The sequence below is a fragment of the Sinocyclocheilus anshuiensis genome, unplaced genomic scaffold (genome assembly GCF_001515605.1).
Source record: "Sinocyclocheilus anshuiensis isolate Anshui unplaced genomic scaffold, SAMN03320099.WGS_v1.1 scaffold220, whole genome shotgun sequence".
NCBI lineage: Eukaryota > Metazoa > Chordata > Actinopteri > Cypriniformes > Cyprinidae > Sinocyclocheilus > Sinocyclocheilus anshuiensis.
The window spans coordinates 1,375,725-1,396,913 of record NW_015554086.1 but is presented as its reverse complement, the minus strand read 5'-3'; the positions used below and the strand labels follow the sequence as shown (position 1 = coordinate 1,396,913).

At 35.7% G+C, this 21,189-nt stretch overlaps 2 protein-coding genes across 3 annotated transcripts in view; both read left to right on the top strand.

The window, feature by feature from the left end:
* The first annotated feature begins 8,175 nt into the window (after positions 1-8,175).
* LOC107669240 (DNA repair endonuclease XPF-like) lies at positions 8,176-15,242 on the top strand. The gene is made up of 11 exons (XM_016461414.1): positions 8,176-8,653; positions 9,689-9,869; positions 9,965-10,160; positions 10,260-10,467; positions 12,077-12,257; positions 12,363-12,485; positions 12,600-12,707; positions 12,790-13,357; positions 13,937-14,029; positions 14,124-14,236; positions 14,332-15,242. The coding sequence occupies exons 1-11, from the start codon at positions 8,477-8,479 to the stop codon at positions 15,060-15,062; spliced, it is 2,679 nt and encodes an 892-aa protein (XP_016316900.1). The 5' UTR covers positions 8,176-8,476; the 3' UTR covers positions 15,063-15,242.
* Positions 15,243-16,218: 976 nt separating this feature from the next.
* The window catches only part of LOC107669223 (MKL/myocardin-like protein 2), a 37,583-nt gene continuing 32,612 nt past the window's right edge, over positions 16,219-21,189 (top strand). For both annotated transcript variants that reach the window (XM_016461383.1, XM_016461382.1), the window contains exon 1: positions 16,219-16,642. The gene's annotated coding sequence lies outside the window, so the exon portion shown is untranslated. The remainder of the gene's footprint in view (positions 16,643-21,189) is intronic.

Genomic DNA, 21,189 nt, shown 5'->3' with positions numbered 1-21,189 from the left:
ACCGGGACATCGAGTCACTTGTTCTGTGGGTCGATCACCAAAAACATAATTGCTGGCCTCACCTCACACTTAGAAGCTCCCGAAAACAGCCAGGTGTGACTGAACGAATTTGGTGGCGTGCATGCAGCAAGAAAGTCATCTTAAAATGTCCAAGCTCTTGTCTGAATGCAGACTGTGACCTCGTAGCTTCCTCAACAGTGTCATACTGTACATGCTAAAATTAAACTGGATACTTTCCTTGTAATATTTATGTGTAATGTCTAATGCTATGATCATTTAGAGGGGTTCAAAAGTTTTCATTATAAATTATGAGTGGAAACAGGATTGTCAGAATATTCCAGTATTTGATTTGTGCCCCCTTTGCTTTAATGGTGGTTGCACTCGAGCTGCATGAACATCTGAATCACTTAACGTCCTGTATAGAGGAGTTCACATGATCAATGTTGCAAATTTACAGTAAAACTTTGCAGTAAGGTCCCATTTGTTAACTAACATGCACTAGCAGTGAGCAATACAATTTTATAACATTTATTAACCTTTATTAATGTTAAAAATACATTTGTTCATTGTGCATGTTAGTTCAGCTTTTGATTAAAAAAATATTAATAAATGTTGAAATTAACATTAACCAAGGCTAATAAATGCTGTAGAAGTATTGGACATTGTTATTTCTCATCTAATGTGGTTAATAATGTTAGCAAATGAAACCTTATTGTACTGGAGATTGTTTTTGATTAATGACTTAGGAATCTACAGTAAGTGTAGAATCTGAAACATTTCACACACTTTTTATATTTTATTTCTTTATTTAATTTTTTCAGAATCTTATAACTTTGATTATTTCAAGGTTTAATATAATTAAATTAGATTTTGAATTTTATACATGGTCGTATTTTTGTATTATGCTTCAAATGACAGCAAAATTAATTGAAAAGTGTAATGCTTTGTCTCTTTGTCTCTGTTTTTACAAATTAGCTGTTCATTTAAAGTTCTTTTGGTTATAAATTCAGGGCTCCAGACTGCAAATAAAATTCACACAAATATGACCAAAAATAAATTTGCAGGAATCATTTAAAATCTAGTCACAACTGACAACAGTTAGAAAAACTTTGTGTTTGTGTGTTTTTAATCAGACAGTCAAAAAGATTCACATTCAGCGGTTTGAATCAGACTCGAAACGACTATAAGGAAAATATTGGAAATAAAAACTTATTTAACTTATTTTATTTAAAAAGCAGAAATATTCTTTGTAATGATATGTAAATGGCACAAATACAATCAAGATCATTCGAGTGACAACATCAAATGGCAAAAAGAAATACAGTTATGAATCAGCGATACAAAAAAAATACCACACCAATGTTTCAACTGGTATGGTTCAAGGTATGATGATATTTATAATGATATTTAACTACAGTCAAGATAACTAAAGTGACAGCATCAAATGAAAATCACTAAATGAATCAGTGACAGAAAAAAATACCACACCAATTTTTCCTCAATTACACAAAACAATCTTTCCCATTGCTAGCAGCTCACTGCACAGACCTGACTCAGTGAACCTAGACATAAGATATCCCTTATTGTCTCTCCAGCTTCTTCCTGCAGCAGCTCTTGTATATTGAAAGCATCTTCCTGTGCTTTTTGTTCTGATCTCAAGCCAGAAGGCAAGTAATCAGCATGTCACTCTAAGATAGCATGCAATACTCAAGGATGTACAACATAATACGATTTGTACAGGTCAGTGACTACACCGTAGTAATGGCCTCTGTTCTTACATTGATAATTTGGATATGTTACAGTAAGTCAGCTGTAAAGAGATACACATGTTTCTGTTATAGAAATGCAGGTTTCTTATAGAAATAAGCCATTGGTCAGTTTGTAAAGCACAGTTTTTCTTGCCCATCTCGGTTGATTCTCACATGGACAGGCAGCATAGCACAGTAGATGAATTCAGTCTTGGAACAGGAGGACATCTGACATTTAGCAGGTTGGTTTTCTTCACACAGCAGAATGAACTCCTACACTGAGTAAATCACAGGGCATCAACAGCCTGACATATAAACCACCAATAATAACCACCTGCCGAACATCCAAAACTGACTTTATCTTAGCTGCTATTGAAGTGTAAACTATCCTTTATTCAGCAGTTAATTACGGAATACTAGACTAATCAGAAAAGTAGGCAGAATTTAATTTAATATTAAATAAATCAGTTTGTCTGAATCTGTGATGGGGTATTTTTCTGTGAGTTTTTCTGCAGGTTATATCTACACGGCAGAAGGTGGCGTCAAGTGAATGTTTTATGAGTTATTCATTCAACTAATTCATTCTAAACATTGATTCGTGACTGTCTTTATGAGCGAATCACTGATTCATTCACTCAGATTCATTAAAAAATGCTGATTAATTTACAATCTCAGAAAAAAGGTACACCCTCACAATACTCAATACAAGGTGCAAAAGCTAAAAGGTACATATTTGTACCTTATTTACTGCTAAATTATACATATTAGCACCTTTTGAAAGGATACCGACCCAGTGACATTTTTGTACCTTTTTTTTTTGAGGGTATAGGGATGCAGTGAGTGATTAATGAGTAATATGAGTGACTGAATTATTCACTTAACTGTTTTATTGAAAAATGCTGGTTCATTCAGGAATGAAACACCACCGTGAGTTGCAGCAACAGTTATACTAATGCTTTATTTTAAACTGTTTGTGTTGGCAGCACAAAACCAGACAAAGTTGACAGTTATTTGATCTAAAACGTATGTCACTCAATATTAAATTCTTGCCACTAAACTATGCACATGTCGGAGTTAATGAAAAGGCGGCTTAAAGGCCATCCATGAGCATTCCCATTCAGCCAACCCACGCCTGAATTTCCCGCTTTTCCAATAAAAAAATAAAGGGTCCAAAAGTTTCTGAAGCAAGAACTTTCCACAAGCCAACACTTGAGGTTGTCAGTCAACCCTCACACAGACTTTGACAGATTACTGTACAGTCTGCCCATCTGCGCAAGCTATTTTAGTGCAGTTGGACTGTAACAGTCATTTTCAGTATGCAGTGAGGTGGAGGGCACATTAGCAAAGAGACGCAGACACACACTACATCATCAAGATGCCTCATTGGCATTGCAAAATGACTTGGCCTATAAATACCTGTCTAAATAAGACTAGAAAACCCTAGTCATTTTAGATGGATTGAGATGTTTCATTAAAAAAAAAGTGCTTCTCATACATAATGCCATGGATTGTGTGACCTCACATATGATCTTGTCTTGTTTATGCATCTTTTGTTTCTTTAATTAGAATTTCAACTCATTTTTTAACATAGAAATGACTTGCAGAAAGTTTCTATATTCTACATCGTACGTGAACATCCTTCCTTTTTTACTGGTTCTTTTAACATCCAGTAAGAATGCTAATGCAGATAATCTGCCACCACATTTCCTCACAGCCTTGATTTTCATCCTCTGCTTCAATTAGATTATTACACATGATATTAATATTTGGATTAAAGAGAATTGCAAAATGGGGCTAATACTTTTAAAAGCACCTTTAGACTTATCAGCCACACTGCAGTTTGGTTTCAACAATAAGAGCTCCATTTTTAAATTAATTGGCACAAAAACTGTCTGATCAAATGGAGCAGCTGTAGTAATTTCGTAAAATATTAAATGTGTTTCCACTTTCAACCTCAAAGTATTTTCTGTTATTATTTGTTCTGTTGAAATGCATTTTCTGGTGACTCACAGCATCTGTGATTTTCCCCAAACACTTTGTATTACTGAAAGATCATTTATCATGTAACTAGCCAGTTTATTTTGTATCCTTGAAGCTTTAAATTCCCACAAGAATGTTCCCTCAGTGGTTTTTGAGTTTACTTCATCAGGCTTACACTTTTCTCACTGTAACTTCATTTGGTGTTTGCAAACCAAATATCCTGCAATGTTAGTCATGTACCTTGGTGACTTTAATCCAATTTGTGGTAGGCTCTGCCTTGAAGGTGCTGTATCCCTTCAACTAACTCACAATCTCTCCAAAACCTCACTCTTCCAACATGTGACCGCACACCTACCGTGGACGAAGCGGAGTCTAGTCCGGGGTCGTCACGCCCGCCGGCCGCTCCTTCGTCGAATCCGCTGGCCGCGCCGTTCTTAAGTCCACCGGCAGCCGCTAACTCTAGCCCCCGGCCTCTGGTCACTCTAGGCCACCGTTGGGTTTTCATGTTTTTGAATCTTCGCTCCGGCCTGACAGGGCATCGTCACAATATGGTAAGGGGCATAACATTTCCGTCACATGCTTGAAGTATTCGGCCAATCACAACGCACTGGATAGCTGGCCAATCACAGCACACCTCGCTGTTTTTTTTTTTTTACTGTACAATATTGTTTATTTTCTTTTTTTATTTTTTTTTACACCTAGCTTTTTTAGCACCATGAGCTTTGTAAAAATCGACGCGTTTCAGAAATGTATATAATGAGCGAGTACATCATGAATTCATCTTCCAAACTGCGTTTTTGTCTTATTCCGAATCACTACGGTACACTTATAATAAGTACTTATATTTGGACTATTGTAGCCTGGTCGGGTCGTCACCGCTGCGGAGTAACACATACCTGCGTGAATCGCCATAGACATAAACTTAGAGAAGTAGCTCCGGTTGGAATGTTCTTCCGCGGGATGTGTGCAGTTCTGTTTATTAACCGCTAGAGCGCCAAAAGTTACATAGTGCTGCTTTAAAGTGAATGTTCAACCAAAAATGAAAAGTATGTCATCATTTACTCACCCTCATGTCATTCCAAACCTGTATGACTTTTTTTCTGCGAAACAAGATGTTTTGAAAATGTGTCCTTATAAAGAAATTTAACGACAACATTCTTCAAAATATCGAAAGTCATACATGTTTGGTGCAACATGAAATGATGACAGAATGAACGATCCCTTAAAGGGATAGTTAATACACAAAAATGAAAATTACCACATGATTTACTTACCCTCAAGCCATTTTTCAGAGTTATATTCAAAAAATGTCCTGGCTCTTCCAAGCTTTATAATGGCAGGGAATAGCTGTTGAGATTCAATAGTCCAATAGAAGTCCAATAAAGTGCATAAATCCATCAAAAAAAGTACTCCACATGGCTCCTGGAGGTTAATAAAGGCCTCCTGTAGTGAATCGATGCGTTTGTGTAAGAAAAATATCCATATTTAAACCTTTACAAACCGTAATCTCTATAGCTTTTGCTAACTGTCGTAACTGTCGTTCACAAGAGAGTGGCGTTCAAGCGGATGACGTAAATTTCTAAGGACTCAAAATTATCAACATGATCAAAACTTGCTGAAAAGCCTGTTGTACACAATCATACCTTCTATCATCTGTTAATTTATACTTTTTTTAGCAAGTAAAAGACCTTTTAGTTTAATTCTAAAAATGTCCCCCTTTAGGTTGTGGTAAACAGAATCAACTTTATATTGTTATAGTAATATTTCAAGATGAAAACTGGACTAGTAGGTGTACTTGACTATCCATATACATTTTTTTTAAATCATGTTAAAATGTGAGTGTCAAATATGATGCATCAGGCGTTTGAGCAACGTTTATTTGCACATCTCATAATCATGGTGGTATTGCATTACATTATATGTTTGGACCCATGATAAAAACTACAGAACATTGATCGTAAAACTAAACATCCTAAATATGATCTTATTACCATATTATTTTGAGATACAGTGACAACTGATATTTAAATCCATTTTGTGTATGTAGTATGCTATACTGTTGTAAAGATTTCATAGATTTACATTACAATTAATTAATTATATATATTTTTTGGATATATAAATATCAGAGACTGCACCAAATCGCATACTTTTGCTCAGTTTGGTCCTCTAAAAATAAAACTAAGGTGTTTTCCCTTCTCAGGTATGAGCTTCATATTCTCTTATATCATACTACAACCAAAAAATATGATACTCAAAAAAAAAAAAAAGGTTAAATAATGTGTTCCATTAAAAAAAAAAAAGACTGTTATTTCATATGTCTGCCTTCACCGGTTAAAGAGGCAGAGCAGGAGCCGTTTACAGTGAGTTGAACATTTGGACTTGTTTTAATGAGTCATTGACATAACGCTGTTTAAGCAGCGCACCTCCTGTCACCCTTTGAAAAGACTGCTAAAATCCAGCTGCTCTCTGAGCCGGTGCCTTTTCCTGCCTCGATTAATCTCATATGCTTCTTGACATGCCCAGTCCCTGCAATGCTCCACTACTGCTTGGAACGAGTGTTTGTTTGCTTCTTCTAGATCTCCCTCTAGCCTTATCCTTCCTGACATGGTGATGTTTGAGAAAGACTCATATTAAACTTTGAACCAGGCGGAATAAAAGGTTCATCCTGCTTTCTTTTACTTCCACCATTATAGGGCTTCCTCTCCTCAAGTGCTTAGTCAGAGCGCGACCTCAAAAAACCAAAGCAAGCTCTCTGAACAGCAGGTCTCTCGATTTTTTTTGTTCCCTTTCAGTCACAGATACAATGAATGAACAAGGGGTGCTCTTTCATGTTATTCGAGGTAACTTGCGCTTAATTTCAAACAAGAAACCGGACTACTTGATGAGTTAAGGCTTCCTGAGATACACTCTGTATATGTTTTTTCCCTTTCTATTCATTTTTAGCAAATAAGCAAAATAAATAATGAAAGCATCAGAGCGACAGAAGAATGCACTTAAGATTTTTGAACATAACCTTGAGAGATGCAGACCTGGAATCCACTATTTCACTCCATCTTGACAAGGTGTCTATATTGAAAGCTAAAGTGCTGTAAGACCTTTACATTTAAAGAGTGGATAATGTGCCGTGCATAGAAGCTGGTTTGGGTTTAAACAGCAGTGTTGTATAGCAGTTATACATATCACATTCATAAATGTGACCTAGAGGCATGAAATCCTGAAAACAACTAGATGTTTGATATGGTGAGTTTCCAACTAATTCATCTGTTTGCATAGATTTTGTGTATTTGCTACAGAATATTTTTGTATAATTATGTTGATAGCAATATGAAAATGTTTTTCTCTCTATTTTCTCTAAACGCAAAAAAAGAAGAAAAAGGATTATGCATAAAATTCTTCATAATAGCTCTTTAAATCCATTTCCTATTTATTTTTAAGCATGCCCCACTTAAACTGATAAACACTCCTTCAGCAGCACTCCACACAGAAGTGCTCTACTGCACTCTCAAGGACACTAAGTAGCAATGCACACACTCATAGTGATTCATGGTTTCTGCAGCCTTCTGCACAGAATAGAATAGAATACAATAGAATGGAATACAATAGAATAGAATAGGTTTGTGGTAAATGTTGTATGTACAGTTTAAAGAAATATATGAGTGTATGTGTAGGTGTAGAGTGTGTTACATGTGTGCAATATGAGCAATATACAGAACAATGTACAATACCCAACTGAACTGTGCTAAAATATTATGCTATTTACTGGATAGATTTTTAGCCTGTAGTGAGAAATACAATAAATAGCCTACTAACTATAACACATCTGGAGAATTGGTGGGATAGAAGACTATTTATAAGAAACATAAGACATGAAAATTATAGGCTAACATAAAAGTAAGTTGAAATTCTAGATGAAAGTCATAGGCTAATTATGATATCATAATTTCATTTTTTTTATCTAATATTTTCTACTTCATCTCATAATGATGATTTAATATGTCACAATTTTGACTTTTTATCTCTTTATGACTTAGTAGCCCATCTCATCATTTTGACCTCCCTCGGAATTATGAAAATTAGGAAAATGTTATAATTTCGACATTGTTTCGGCATTGTTTTTGTTTTTTTTCATGTGGCAATAATGGGCTTCCATACACGATAGCAGTTTAGGTGCCACTGAAGTCTAAAAAAAAATCCAAGAGTTTAAAAAAATATAATCTATGTGTTTTTTGTAAAAACAGGAAGCTATAAGCAACTGAAGTGTTTCTCTTCATGCACAAGTGTTTAACGTTCATGCATGGAGTAGGAGTACACTTTATGTGAAGTACTGAACGAAAATTACGAAATTACTGCTGAAAGTGCGGTTGCGTGGGCTTTTTGTGTTGTACCTCCAGTGCAGCAGGTGGCGCCAATAGAAATGAATGTTCTAAACTCCGCGACGTCACGTCACGTGACACAACACCGTAACCGTAACGAAGGCGAGTAAAACTTGTTTAATGTTAAGGAATATGATATAGCCTAAACAAAATAGGTTTTGCTCAGTTCTGTGATTTTGTGTGCACTACCGGCAAAAAATAGACATTAAATGGAAGGGTAATTCTTTAGTTCGTCCTGGTAAAAGGCAGTAGAACAACTGCTAGAACTATCTATTCATGTCATCCGGCAAAGCAGACACAATGAACCAAAAACGTTAGCGTTATTTCAGCACATAAAATCTAGGTGATTATTTCAGTCAGTCGCTCGTAAAGATGGCGAGCCCGCTGCTGGAGTATGAGACGGAGATGTTTCTGAGTTTGTTCAGCACAGACGGACTGCTGATCACAGCTGAGGGGCTCGGGATCGACCGCATTCTCTTACACTTCATGAGAGTGTATTCAGAGGAGGGCAGCCTGGTGCTCCTGTTAAACACAACCACTCCTGAACAGGTGGGCCAGGCTGATTTATCCTGTTATACTGCAACTGATATACAGTAAGAGAGGACAGCGTTCGTTGACATGGCAATACATCTCACGTATTTTACATTTAGCTAATTCTGGTATAATTATTATGCATGTCGCTTGTGAACTGCAAAGGACCTAAAAAGTGATACAAAATTGTAAACCTGATTGAAAGGCTATAAAAGTTACAGAATCTACACCATGCACGAACATTTTCATTATATGCATTGCATTGTTATGCTTAAGCCTGTAAAGCCTGACATATAAAATAAAATTAAAAAATCCGAATATTTTGAAATGGAACAGTTTATTGAACCTTTAGACAAAATATTTATAATGAGAAGTGAGAATATGATACTCTAGGAGGGGAAAACACCTCAGTTTTTTTCAGAGGCCCAAACAGAGCAAAAATATTCAATTTGGTTCAGGTGTTGTTATTTATAAGGCCAAAAGGTAAGATGCAATTTTGATAGATTGTAATGTGAATCAATATAGCGTTCTACTTACATAAAATGCTTGTAAATATCATTTATCACTCTATACCTCTAAATAATATGTACTAATAATACATAAGATGATATTAAAATGCTTAGTTTCATGGCCAAGCTCTGTAGTTTTAATTGTGGGGGGCAAGACATAATTAAATGCAAGGCATTGATGAATCTGAGATACAAATAAACATTCCTTGCATTTTTAAATGATTTTTCTAAATAAATAAATAAAGTATGGATAATCAAGTAAGTTACTTCAGTCCAATAAATGTTTATCTTGAAATATTTGAAACAATATAAACAATATCTAAGGTAATGCTTACCTTATAAAAATGTTTAAAAAAGAAAAAACGTGAACAGTGACCTGAAGGTGGACATTTTTAGAATTATATTTTACTTATAAAAAAGTAAAAAGTTTTGATCATGTTGATAATTTAGAGGCCTTTGACATTCATGTATCATATATGATATAGTAGTCTTTATAGGGATAAAGTGATTCAATAATAATGATGAATGTGTGTGCCTGTTGAAGGAGTATTTTACAGAGCAGCTCCGTGCTGAAGGGGTGAGTCATCTTCCCCAGACTGTGACCAGTGATGTGCATAATAATGAAAGATATAATGTGTACACTAAAGGAGGAGTTCTCTTTGTGACCAGCCGCATCCTAGTGGTGGACTTCCTTACAGACCGAATTCCTGCTCACCTCATAACAGGTCAGTGGAAGGCTGTTGGCAAAACAACTGAGCTATACAGACGTTTTTCAATAATGTGTTGCTGGACTAAATTGTCTTAATGTGTATTTGAACAGGAATCCTGGTGTATCGTGCGCATAATATCATTGAGTCTTGTCAGGAGGCTTTCATTCTGAGACTTTATCGGCAGAAAAACAAGACCGGATTCATCAAGGCCTTTACGGACAAAGCCACATCCTTCTCTTCTGGCTTCTGTAAAGTCGAGCGTGTCATGAGAAACCTGTTTGTGAAGAAGCTCTTTCTTTGGCCAAGGTATGATATTTTATTTTTGTTTTACTCTTGAGTATTTATGATTTTTGTAGGTGAATGTTGTTTATAAATCAGGTGTATTTGCAACGCTTTATCTGCTAGATTTCAAGCATCAGTAAACACAACGCTGGACAAACACAAGCCGGATGTGGTGGAGCTGCATGTGTCTCAGACTCCAGCGATGAGAGCCATTCAGAGCTCTATTCTGGACATCATGAACGCCTGCTTGAAAGAGCTGAAGCGCTACAATCCCACTCTGGAAGCAGAAGACCTCTCTCTGGAGAACAGCCTGGGCACTTCCTTTGAGAAAGTGAGAAAAGACATTTCATAGTGCTATTGATAATACTGTACATGAGGGGAAAAAATCACTATACCACAAAATTTTTTTTTTTTAACAACATACAATAATAATAATAATAAATAATAATAATACTGCATTTCATATTTCATAATATAACTTTAATTATTTTATTTGTTTCTTTTCTACTCCGTGACCTTAGATTTTTATCTTATATTAACTATGGTTATTACTAACATATTGGCTGTTTATTAGTACTTATAAAGTCACATATTCTGCATGACCATATTCTACATCCCTAATCCTACCCAATACCTAAACTTAACAACTACCTTACTAACGGTTAATAAGCAGCAAATTAGGAGTTTGAGGCAAAAGTCGTAGTTAATGGTTTGTTAATAGCGAGAACTGGACCTTAAAATAAAGTGTGGCTAATAATACAATATAAATATGTATAATATATTTGTTTTATATATAATATAAATAAAACATAATACTATTATATAAATTAATTTATTTTTTATTTATTTTAATAGTGTTTATTTATTTTTATGAAAATCACAGTGGACACTTCCACTTATTCATTGTACTGTACTATGTAAAAAAAATCACAAAAACAAATTGCTATTATTACTAGTATTATCATTATTATTTTAAATGCAGTAATCATAATAATTACATTATATATTTTATAATAGTGATAAAAATATTCTAAATGATAATTGTATTAAATAATAGTTATAAATAATTGTATTTATTTTTATAATAAAGATTTTAAATGCAAAATTGATTTTCGTGCGCTCGAAATACTTTTTTCTTTGCGAAACAAACATTATCTAAAAAAAACTCAGATCGTGCGCGTGCAAAATGCACTTGTGTGTGCTCTAAATATGATCTTTCGCGCGCAGAATTGTGGCAGAGATCTAAGCCTATAAAAGTGTACCGAAGAGTCGACTCTGAATTTTTAAAACGAATCCCAAGCCGTTTCATGTGACATCAACATGAAACATTAGCATATTGCCCGCCCACTTGTTGCAGGCTCAGACCCGGGAAAACTTGAAAATGCAAATTCATTCTTTGCCACTAGGTGCCGCTTTTGGAGCTGTTTCCCTGGTAACGGCTGTACACAAAGCAGCACTGTGCTCACAAACCCTGCTTTATCAGGCATTACAGGCTTGATGAAATGAAAATTAAATGACCAATCGCCAATCGGACCAATCACCGCAGATTAGCGTCACGCAAAGGAGGGGTTTGGAAAAATTAATCGAATCCTTTGGTTTGGAAAAATTAATCGTTGAGTGAATCCTTTGGGAGTCGTTGAGCAAGTAAGGTAAAAATAAATGTATATTATAAGACAATGAAAGTGTTTTTTTACCTTGCATGCATGTCAACCTGTTGTTGGGGACTCCCAAAACCAAAATATGAACCTTTCATAACCCATAATAGGGGCATTTTAATTTTTAAAAAGTGCTGTATTACTGAGGCAAATATAAATAAGAAATTATTTCAGAACAATTTAAAACAAAAAGCAAAAGAAAACAATAAAACAAAAAAGAAAGATAAATTAAATAAATTGTGAGTTGCTGACCATGTTTTTTTTGTTTTTTTTTTTCAAATGAAGACAATTCGTTATTATCTTGACCCACTGTGGCATCAGCTGGGGTCCAGGACCAAATCTCTCGTTCAGGACCTGAAGATTTTAAGAACCCTTCTTCTCTACCTCACTCAGTACGACTGTGTCACCTTCCTCAATCTGCTGGAGTCTTTGAGAACCAGCCAGAAAAGTTTTGGTAGTAATTCAGGTACAGTCAGCTGATCTGTTGCTCTATTTGAACTCTTCAGAGATGGAGCAAATTATTTTCTGTAAAGGCCACCTGATTCTTTTTTTTCCTCCTGTTCTGAATCAGGTTGGTTATTCTTGGACTCAAGCACATCAATGTTTGTAAATGCTCGCAGTCGCGTGTATCGCATTCAGGAGTCAAAGAAGAAACTTAAAGTTGGAGAGACTGACCAGAAACAAAGTGCCCTAGGTACAATATGTTTGATGTGTAGTGTTTCTTCTAAAAGGTGTTTACATACTTTGTTTCAGATTTTTAATACACGTGCATACTAGTATCGTCTTTTCTATTTATGTATAAAACTAGCCCCTCCAATAAGAGAGCTTGTGCTTGAGAAAAATCCAAAATGGAACGCGCTAACAGAGGTGCTACGGGAGATTGAGAAAGAAAACAGCAACTCTGAGCATGAACCAGGTAAAACCATTTAACAGTAAAGTGTTTCATTATAACCATTCATATGCAAAGCATCAAGTTAAATTTGTGGTCTGTACACCAGGCCGTGTGTTGATATGCGCCAGTGATGACAGAACATGCGCTCAGCTGAAAGAATATATCCAAAAAGGAGCAGAGCACCTACTGAATCGCCTTTATTCACGCACCATTGGAAAAGAAGATCCTCAGCCTGATTTACTGAAGCTTGACAAAGGCTGGCCCAAGAAGGACTCCGCTAAGAGCAAAGGGAAAAATGGGCGGCCTAAAAAACCCAAAACCAACTCGAAGAGACGAACAAAGAATGAGAGACCGTCAAGAGTCTCTCAGATGGAAAGGCAGGAAGATGGAGCTGAAAAGGACCTAATTGGAAACAGTGAAGATGAAGGAAGGATGGCTGAAGAGGAAGAAGAAGAAGAAGATATTCTTCTTGATCTTTTTTCCGATGACTACTATGGCATTCTTAAAGAGCCGTTGACTGTCATTCACCCATTGAAGGGATGCAGCGACCCGTACAGTTTGACACGGGTGTTGCATGAAGTTGACCCCATGTTTGTTGTTTTGTATGATGCTGAACTCAGTTTTGTGCGGCAACTTGAGATTTATAAAGCCAGCAGGCCAGGAAAACCTCTCCGGTGTGTATATTGGCATGGAGCAAATGTATATTCTAAGAAACAATTAATAGTACTCAAAGTTTGGAGATGGTAAGATTTTTTAACTGTTTTTGAAATAACTTGTGCTGACCAAGACGGCATTTGTTTGATCAAAAATACAGTAAAAAGGTAATATTGTCTCACATTACAATTTAAAATAACCATTTTCTATTTTAATATATTTTAAAATGCAAAATTTTGTAATGGCAAAGATGAACAAGCATTATGTCAGTCTTCAGTGCCACATGATCCTTCAGAAATCATTATATTATGTTAATTTGGTGCACAAGAAGTGTTTTTTTTTATTATTATTAATGTTGAAAACATGTTTTTTTACAAGATTCTTTGATGAATAGAATGTTCAAAAGAACAGCATTCATTTGACACATATTTTATAACATTTAAATGTTTTTATAATGTGACTTTTGAATTTAATGCATATTCAGTAAATAAAATATATTTTTATATGAATAATTAAACTTATTTAGATAAATAATAAAAAAAATCCTTATTTAGATTTAATATATTTAACTTTCCTGATTGTTTTCCCCTTATGTTTAGTGTGTATTTTCTTATATATGGAGGCTCGACAGAAGAACAGAGGTATCTTACAGTCTTGAGCAAAGAAAAACAAGCATTCGAGTACCTCATAAGGTTAGCTCAATATTTCCTATTTATCTGAGTTCAAATGCATTATTTTTTTGTGACACTGCTTATTTTAAAAACTGCTTTTTTCTTTTTAAAATAGGGAAAAGGCCAGTATGGTTGTGCCAGAAGAGAGAGAGGGTAGGGAAGACACCAACCTAGATCTTGTCCGCAGTCAGGAACCTGCCAATGCCGCCACCAACACCCGCAAAGCAGGTAAACATTCATTGTTCCACCTGACGTATTCATACAATATGGTTTTGTCAGTTCAACATGTAATGTGCTGAATAATGGTTGATATGTTCAATTAGGGGGTCGTGAAGAGGTTAAAGAGCCTCAGCGAATCATAGTTGACATGCGGGAGTTCCGCAGTGAGCTTCCTTCCCTTCTGCATCAACGGGGTCTCGACATTGAACCCGTCACCTTAGAGGTTGGCGACTACATATTGACTTCAGAGATCTGCGTGGAGCGCAAAAGTGTCAGCGACCTCATTGGTTCCCTGCAGAGTGGGCGTCTCTACACACAGTGCCTCTCTATGACTCGATTCTATCGCCGCCCCGTGCTGCTTATCGAGTTTGACCCCGCAAAGCCTTTCTCCCTGGTGGCCCGCAGTGACTTTCGTCAGGAGATCTCTGCCAGTGACGTCACCTCCAAACTGACCCTCCTCACCCTCCATTTCCCCCGCCTGAGGCTGCTCTGGTGCCCGTCTCCCTATGTGACAGCAGAGCTGTTTCAGGAGCTCAAACACGGCCGCCCGGAGCCTGACGCTGCTACAGCTCAGGCTGTTACTGCGGAATCAGAGACGGTGACGGAATCAGCAGACCTGTACAACCCCGGCCCTCACGACTTCTTGCTCCGTATGCCTGGGGTCAATGTGAAAAACTTCAAGAGCCTTATAAAACACGCTTCCTGTCTGGCTGATCTTATAACATTTAGTCAGGAAAAGCTCAGTGAGATATTGGGCAGTAGTAGCAACGCCAGGCAGCTTTATGAATTCCTACACAATCCAATGGATGTGGTGCCTGTTCAGAAAAACAAGTAGACATCGTAAAGAAGAAAAGTATTTGCATCGTAATCTCAGGTTTGTTAATTATGCCTTGACAAAAGGGATTAATATTCATATCTATTATGAAATTGTTGTGTAAAATGCAGTGAGTGAATTATTGTATTTCTTAATATTTAAAGGGATAGTTCACCCAAAAAAAGAAAAATCTGTCATTAATTACTCACCCTCATGTCATTCCAAACCTGTAAGACCTTCGTTCATCTTCGGAACACAAATTAAGATATTTTTGATGAAATCCGAGAGCTCTCTGACCCTCCCATAGACAGCAAAGATCCTAACACGATCAAGGTCCAGAAACATAGCAAGGACATCGTTAAAATAATCCATGTGACATCAGGGGTTCAACCGTAATACGAGAGTACGAAGCTACGAGAATACTTTTTGTGCGCAAATAAAACAAAAATAATGACTTTACTCAACAATTCATCTCCTCTGCCTCACCCTATTGCGCCATTTTATCACATTTTGGAGAGTATCACATTCGTAAACAACGTATGCAACTTATGTACGCAGATACGTTTACATTCAGATCAAAGTGTAAACAACGTATCTGCGTACATACGTTGCATACATTGTTTACTTATGTGATACTCTCCAAAATGGTGCCAGGGTGATGCAGACGAATTGTTGAATAAAGTCATTATTTTTGTTTTCTTTGTGCACAAAATGTATTCTTGTAGCTTCGTGAAATTACGGTTGAACAACTGATGTCACATGGATTATTTTAATGATGTCCTTACTACGTTTCTGGACCTTGATCGTGTTAGGATCCTTGCTGTCTATGTTAGCGTCAGAAAGCTCTCGGATTTCATCAAAAATATCTTAATTTGTGTTCCGAAGATGAACGAAGGTCTTACAGGTTTGGAACGACATGAGTAATTAATGACAGAATTTTTATTTGGGTGAACCATCCCTTTAAATACCTTGTTTGTTAGAATCAAACTTTCCATTTTGTAATGACTAGTGACATTGCTGTGTGATATTTAAATGCAGTTATTTGCTTATTTTAATATTTAATATTTTCATTGGCAAATTCCACTCTTAGAAAAAGTTTTAAAAAATTTGTCATGAATAAAATTAATTATTTCTGTAATTATCCCTGTGTATTCAACACAAAATTTACTCACCCCGATATTGTTCCAAAACTGCATGTTGGTCTTTGACTACTTTCATAATGACTCACTTTTTCCTTACAATGAAGGTGAATGGTGACTGAGAAGGAAAAGTAAAACTAAAATCTATATTTTTGCGTTAACTGTACCTTTAAACATTTCGGTGTAAATTAACAGTAATTGTATTAAAAATAAATACATTTTAATTAAGTTATAACATATACAAAAAGACAGACGGAACACTGGCGCCCCCCGATGGTGACGCCTATAACACCGCTTTGCGTCACAGAGTTCAGACGAGCATCGGCCATCTCACTTCCTCAAAAAAAACTTCAGTCCCAAAGAAAAACAGAAGCAATCCCTTGTGACCACATCAAGGACAGTTATGGAGCATTAAACCAAGGGGCTGCGACAAGCAAGCTAGACACCGCTATAGGGAACAGGGTAAGAAGCGACATTATATGGCAATAAGAGATTTAATGTGTAGCGCTGTAGTTCTCGTGCTAGCCTGTTGGCTGATGTGAAGATTGAGCTATTGACAAACACGGAGCATGACTGTCATGTACACTCGAGATATACACGCTATAATAAAAACATATACATGAAATAGTGAGTATTCTCGGATGAGCTTTACATTACTTGTATGTCGCGAAAAAATAGATACTTGTTAGGCTGCTAGCATGCTAACTTACTCTATTATCTGTAAACATTGAGTTTTGATGTTTGTAGATCAACAGTGCTGTTTCACATGATGTTTATGCTAAGACAGTGGGGTTTACATGTTGACCCCCTCAGTGTCAGATACTGTAGGCCGAGGAGGAAGGGTCTGTTGATGATTTAAGCATCTGTATGGCAGAAAGGTTAAACGCACTGGAAGTTTTTGCATCATGTTTGTGTCTCATTGACTCCTGGTGAAACTGAAACTCCATGTGAATTAGTGTAAACCTAATAGATCTGCAGTCTTCAAACAACTCGTGAGTCATACACAGGTGTAACTTTATAGGGGAAGCTCTTAGACTAGACTCCTGGCATCTCCACTTAATGCCACCGCAAGTCATGAATGTCAGAAATCAAATTCTGTAGTGGATGCAAGATTTATGCTCTGTGATGTGTTTTTGATTCGAAATGTATAGTTTGCAACCAAATCGAGATTTCACATGCTATTATTTGCTTGATTTTTTGGTTTCATGCTAATTTAGTTTTTACCACGTTATCCACATATCTAGATTTCTTATAAATGTAGAAATCAATATATTTTTTTTACCAAGTCGTGTATCCTGTAGTCTCAGCTATTGACTATGATCCCTAAGTTTTGATTACATAACCAGGGGTCCTCAAACTTTTTAAGACAAAGGACCCCTAGTAGAGACATACTGCATAAAATTGAGTGTTGTCTGTTCAATAACAGTGTGTTTGTTTAGTATCATATTATTGTTACTGTATAATTATTATACTTATTATGTGAGAGAATGACACATTTAGCTCAGAGTTATCATTAATTAAAACTATGAAAGTTTTTGTTAACTGAAATTAAGCTGAATATAACATAAATATAATAGAATATGAACTGTAATGTAAATATTAAATGAAAAACTACATATGGAAATCAGAAATGTAAGTAACTGCAATGAAATAAGTTGACTTAAGTGCTTAAGTACTAAAATGAAAACTGAAATACAAAGAAAGCTAAATAGAAATATAAAAAAGAAAGTAATAAGATGACAACAGTACACAACAAACTTAAAATGAAAACTGAAAATATAAAACAAAAGCTAATTCAATATATTAATGCTTTATAAATGATACTAAAATAACACTGATTATTAGCTGTACTTTAGATTATTAACTTTTACTTTGTTTTGGGAACTTTTTTTAATTTTAATTCAAAACATATTTTTTTATAACATTGGCAGACCTTCCTGTTGTTCCATTGTGGACCCCCTGTTAAGGACCCCTATTTTACACCATGTCTTTTGATAGCTCACTTGACTTTAGGATGTACACTGGCAACTGCATTAAAATGCTAAATTTGTACATATCTATATGCAACTGGGACATTTCATAATGGACAAATTCTTTAGTGTACATGCATAGACTTTTTATTGATTCCCCACATGAAATCATTAATGGACCATTTGTAAAAAGTTAATCTTAAAGTTTGTCATTAACCTCTCTGAGGAAGTTGAGCACAAGTGCTGGGCCGAAGTAAACTAAACATTTATTTTGTGCTAGCCCACCTTGTTACTCTCCTTTGATGAACACATGAAAATCATTGCTTGTGTTTCCAGCACGACACATGAAAAGGATCAAGCATCTGGGTTTGCTTTTTAATTGAGGTTTGATATTTTCCAGAGTATTTAGTCATGGCTCATAGTATGCTGTCTCAGTAGAATCAGGTTCAGATCCCTGACATTAAAGCCACTTGAGACAGATTAAATGTTGGCCACTGTGAAGGAGAAGCTATTGTGCTAATAGGGTGAATGGAGAACTAGAGCTTGAGGGCACACCTTCCTAAAGGAAAAGCAAGAGTGTTGTAACTTCCTTACTAGAACAATGCTTATTGCAACAGATATGAAACAAGAACTAGTTTAGTTATTAAAGTCACTTTGTGGCTGATTGATGTTTGATTAGTATATTGGTTCAATTAAAATGATCAAAGCATGATATACTGTATTTTATTGTTGTTTTTAACAGTGTTATTAAACAGTGTTCCTGACATTTAACACTGGTAATACTGTAAAATATAATCCATTTATATGAGTTGTAGCAATGCTTGATGCAGTTTTTTGGTTTGTAATATTTGAATGGTGGTTATTAGTCACTGAAAACTCACCCTCCCGTTGTTCCAAACCCAAGACTTCTGCTCATCTTTGGAACACAAATGAAGATATTTTGAATATTCTCTCATCGTTTTTGTCCTTTCATTGACAGTGCACGCAACCAAAATTTCCAAGTAGGGGTTTGTGATGTTTATCGTCTGCAATAATATCATTGTTGTTTTAAGGCCATGCGGTTTTAATGTTAGCTTGATATGCAAGCTAGCATTATCAAGTAGCCTATGTCCCTGACTTTGCAAGAAAACAACAACAAAAAAAATTAAAATTAAATAAAAAATCCAAAAGCATTCACTGTATGATGAAGTCTATTAGAATGCAGTTAGAATGCCCCTATATTTCAAGTTATGAAAGCAAAAAATATCCCTGTATATGTTTTTGATTTTTATATTTATATAGTTTAGTAATATCACACACATGCAACAGTGCCGTTTTCCTCAATATTAAAGTGTGCGTGTGATCGCAAATGAGATTTTTAATTTTTAAGTTACATTTTAGGCACAATATTGTCAGTTTTTCTTTCTTTCTCAGATTCACCAATGAAAACAGTTCCAAACAAAGCTGGAGCAGAACATTTGTGCATGACAGAGCAACACTGCGGCGTTTCATTCCTGAATGAATCTGTTTTTGAACTAATCGTTTGAGTCAATGATTCTATGATCAGTTCATAAATACAAACAGTCACTTGCTTCATTTCTAAATGAATCCGTCTTTTTAAACAATTTGTTTAAAAATGTAAGAATTTAAAATGTTTACATTTTTTGTCAGTATTGTATACCCCTATTTCCAAGCTTCAGAAAGTTTATAAAGACACTGTAAAAGTAATCCATATATACAAAAATTGGTTTAATACAAGTAGTCTGAAGAGGCACTATTGCTTTATAAGATAACAGATTTAATTTAGGCTTTGATCAATGCACATATAGAGCTCATCAAATATTGCAAACAGAATCACAGGGTGATTGCTTAACATTCAAAATCTATTGAGATTTTTTCTCCATGTCAAACATGGTTGAGCAATGTCTACATGTGCTTTTTGAAGCATGGACATTTTGGTTTTGTGAACAAAAAGTATGAAAGAATATTAAAAATATCTTTATTTGTGTTCTGAAGATGAACGAAAGTCTGGAATGACTTGAGGGTGAGTAATGATGACAGAAGTTTTATTTTAGGGTGAACTGTCCCTTTAAGTAACTACGCTGTGACCTCTCCTGACGTCAACATGAAGGCTGGTCATTTCTCAATGAGGTGCCATTAGTTTACCTGCTTAGTTTTGAGCAAACATCTCTAGATCTTGCTGTTTCTATAGAAAACCAAGTGATTCTTTTGTTTTTTTTCCTCGCTCCTTCTTAAGACATGTTGATGTTTACTATAATTGCCTTCAATAACTTAACTGAATCGATTGTGATAGTTTGGCACACACTGTTATAGTTTGAAGTGTATGTGGTTTGAGGGTTGTATGGAAAATGGTTCAGCCATGAGCTCTAACAGTGAGGCATGCCAGAAACAGCAGACCACAGAAGCAGAACAGCCCCCGTTTTTCGTATGTAAGATATACATTGTTATTGTAACTGTCCTTAGAGTGTTTCTCATAGATCACTGTACCACATATTTAATGTGGTGTAAGCCAGATGTGGACTGTTTGAATGTTATTCTTTGACGCGGTGGATCCACATCAGACGGCCGTCTTCAGCTTTGCTTAATGGCCTGGACTGGATGTGGTGGATGACATGCATGTGTCTGGAGTGTTGTCTTTTGTATAGTGTTGAAGTGTTATTATTGAATATATTTTATATTTTTATATCAATATTGCCATGGCAATTTCACAAGTTTGTGGCCAGCTTGTTGCTTCGTGTTGCGTCACCATTGCTTGTGGCGGTGAGTATGCCACAGATTGAGCTAATTGCATGCAAATATTCACATGGTGTGAGTGTGACATTAAATCATATGCTCCATAAATGTGTCCTTCCATAGAATGTACATTTCTAAATAATAAACAATATTTAGTATGACATTGCAAATGAAAATCAAATTAAGATACTGACGGAAATAGTTAATTTTATTGCTTATATATATATCTATATATCTCTCTCTCTCTCTCTCTAAGTATGTATATACATATAGCCTACACACAGAGAGAGTTTAGTTTGAGTATTG

Excerpts from the sequence above, each read along its gene's own strand:
- LOC107669240 (XM_016461414.1), top strand. The coding sequence starts at position 8,477 with ATGGCGAGCCCGCTGCTGGAGTATGAGACGGAGATGTTTCTGAGTTTG. Across the intron at positions 12,486-12,599 it reads CCAGAAACAAAGTGCCCTAG|CCCCTCCAATAAGAGAGCTT; the intron begins GTACAATATGTT and ends GTATAAAACTAG. Across the intron at positions 13,358-13,936 it reads AGGCCAGGAAAACCTCTCCG|TGTGTATTTTCTTATATATG; the intron begins GTGTGTATATTG and ends CCTTATGTTTAG.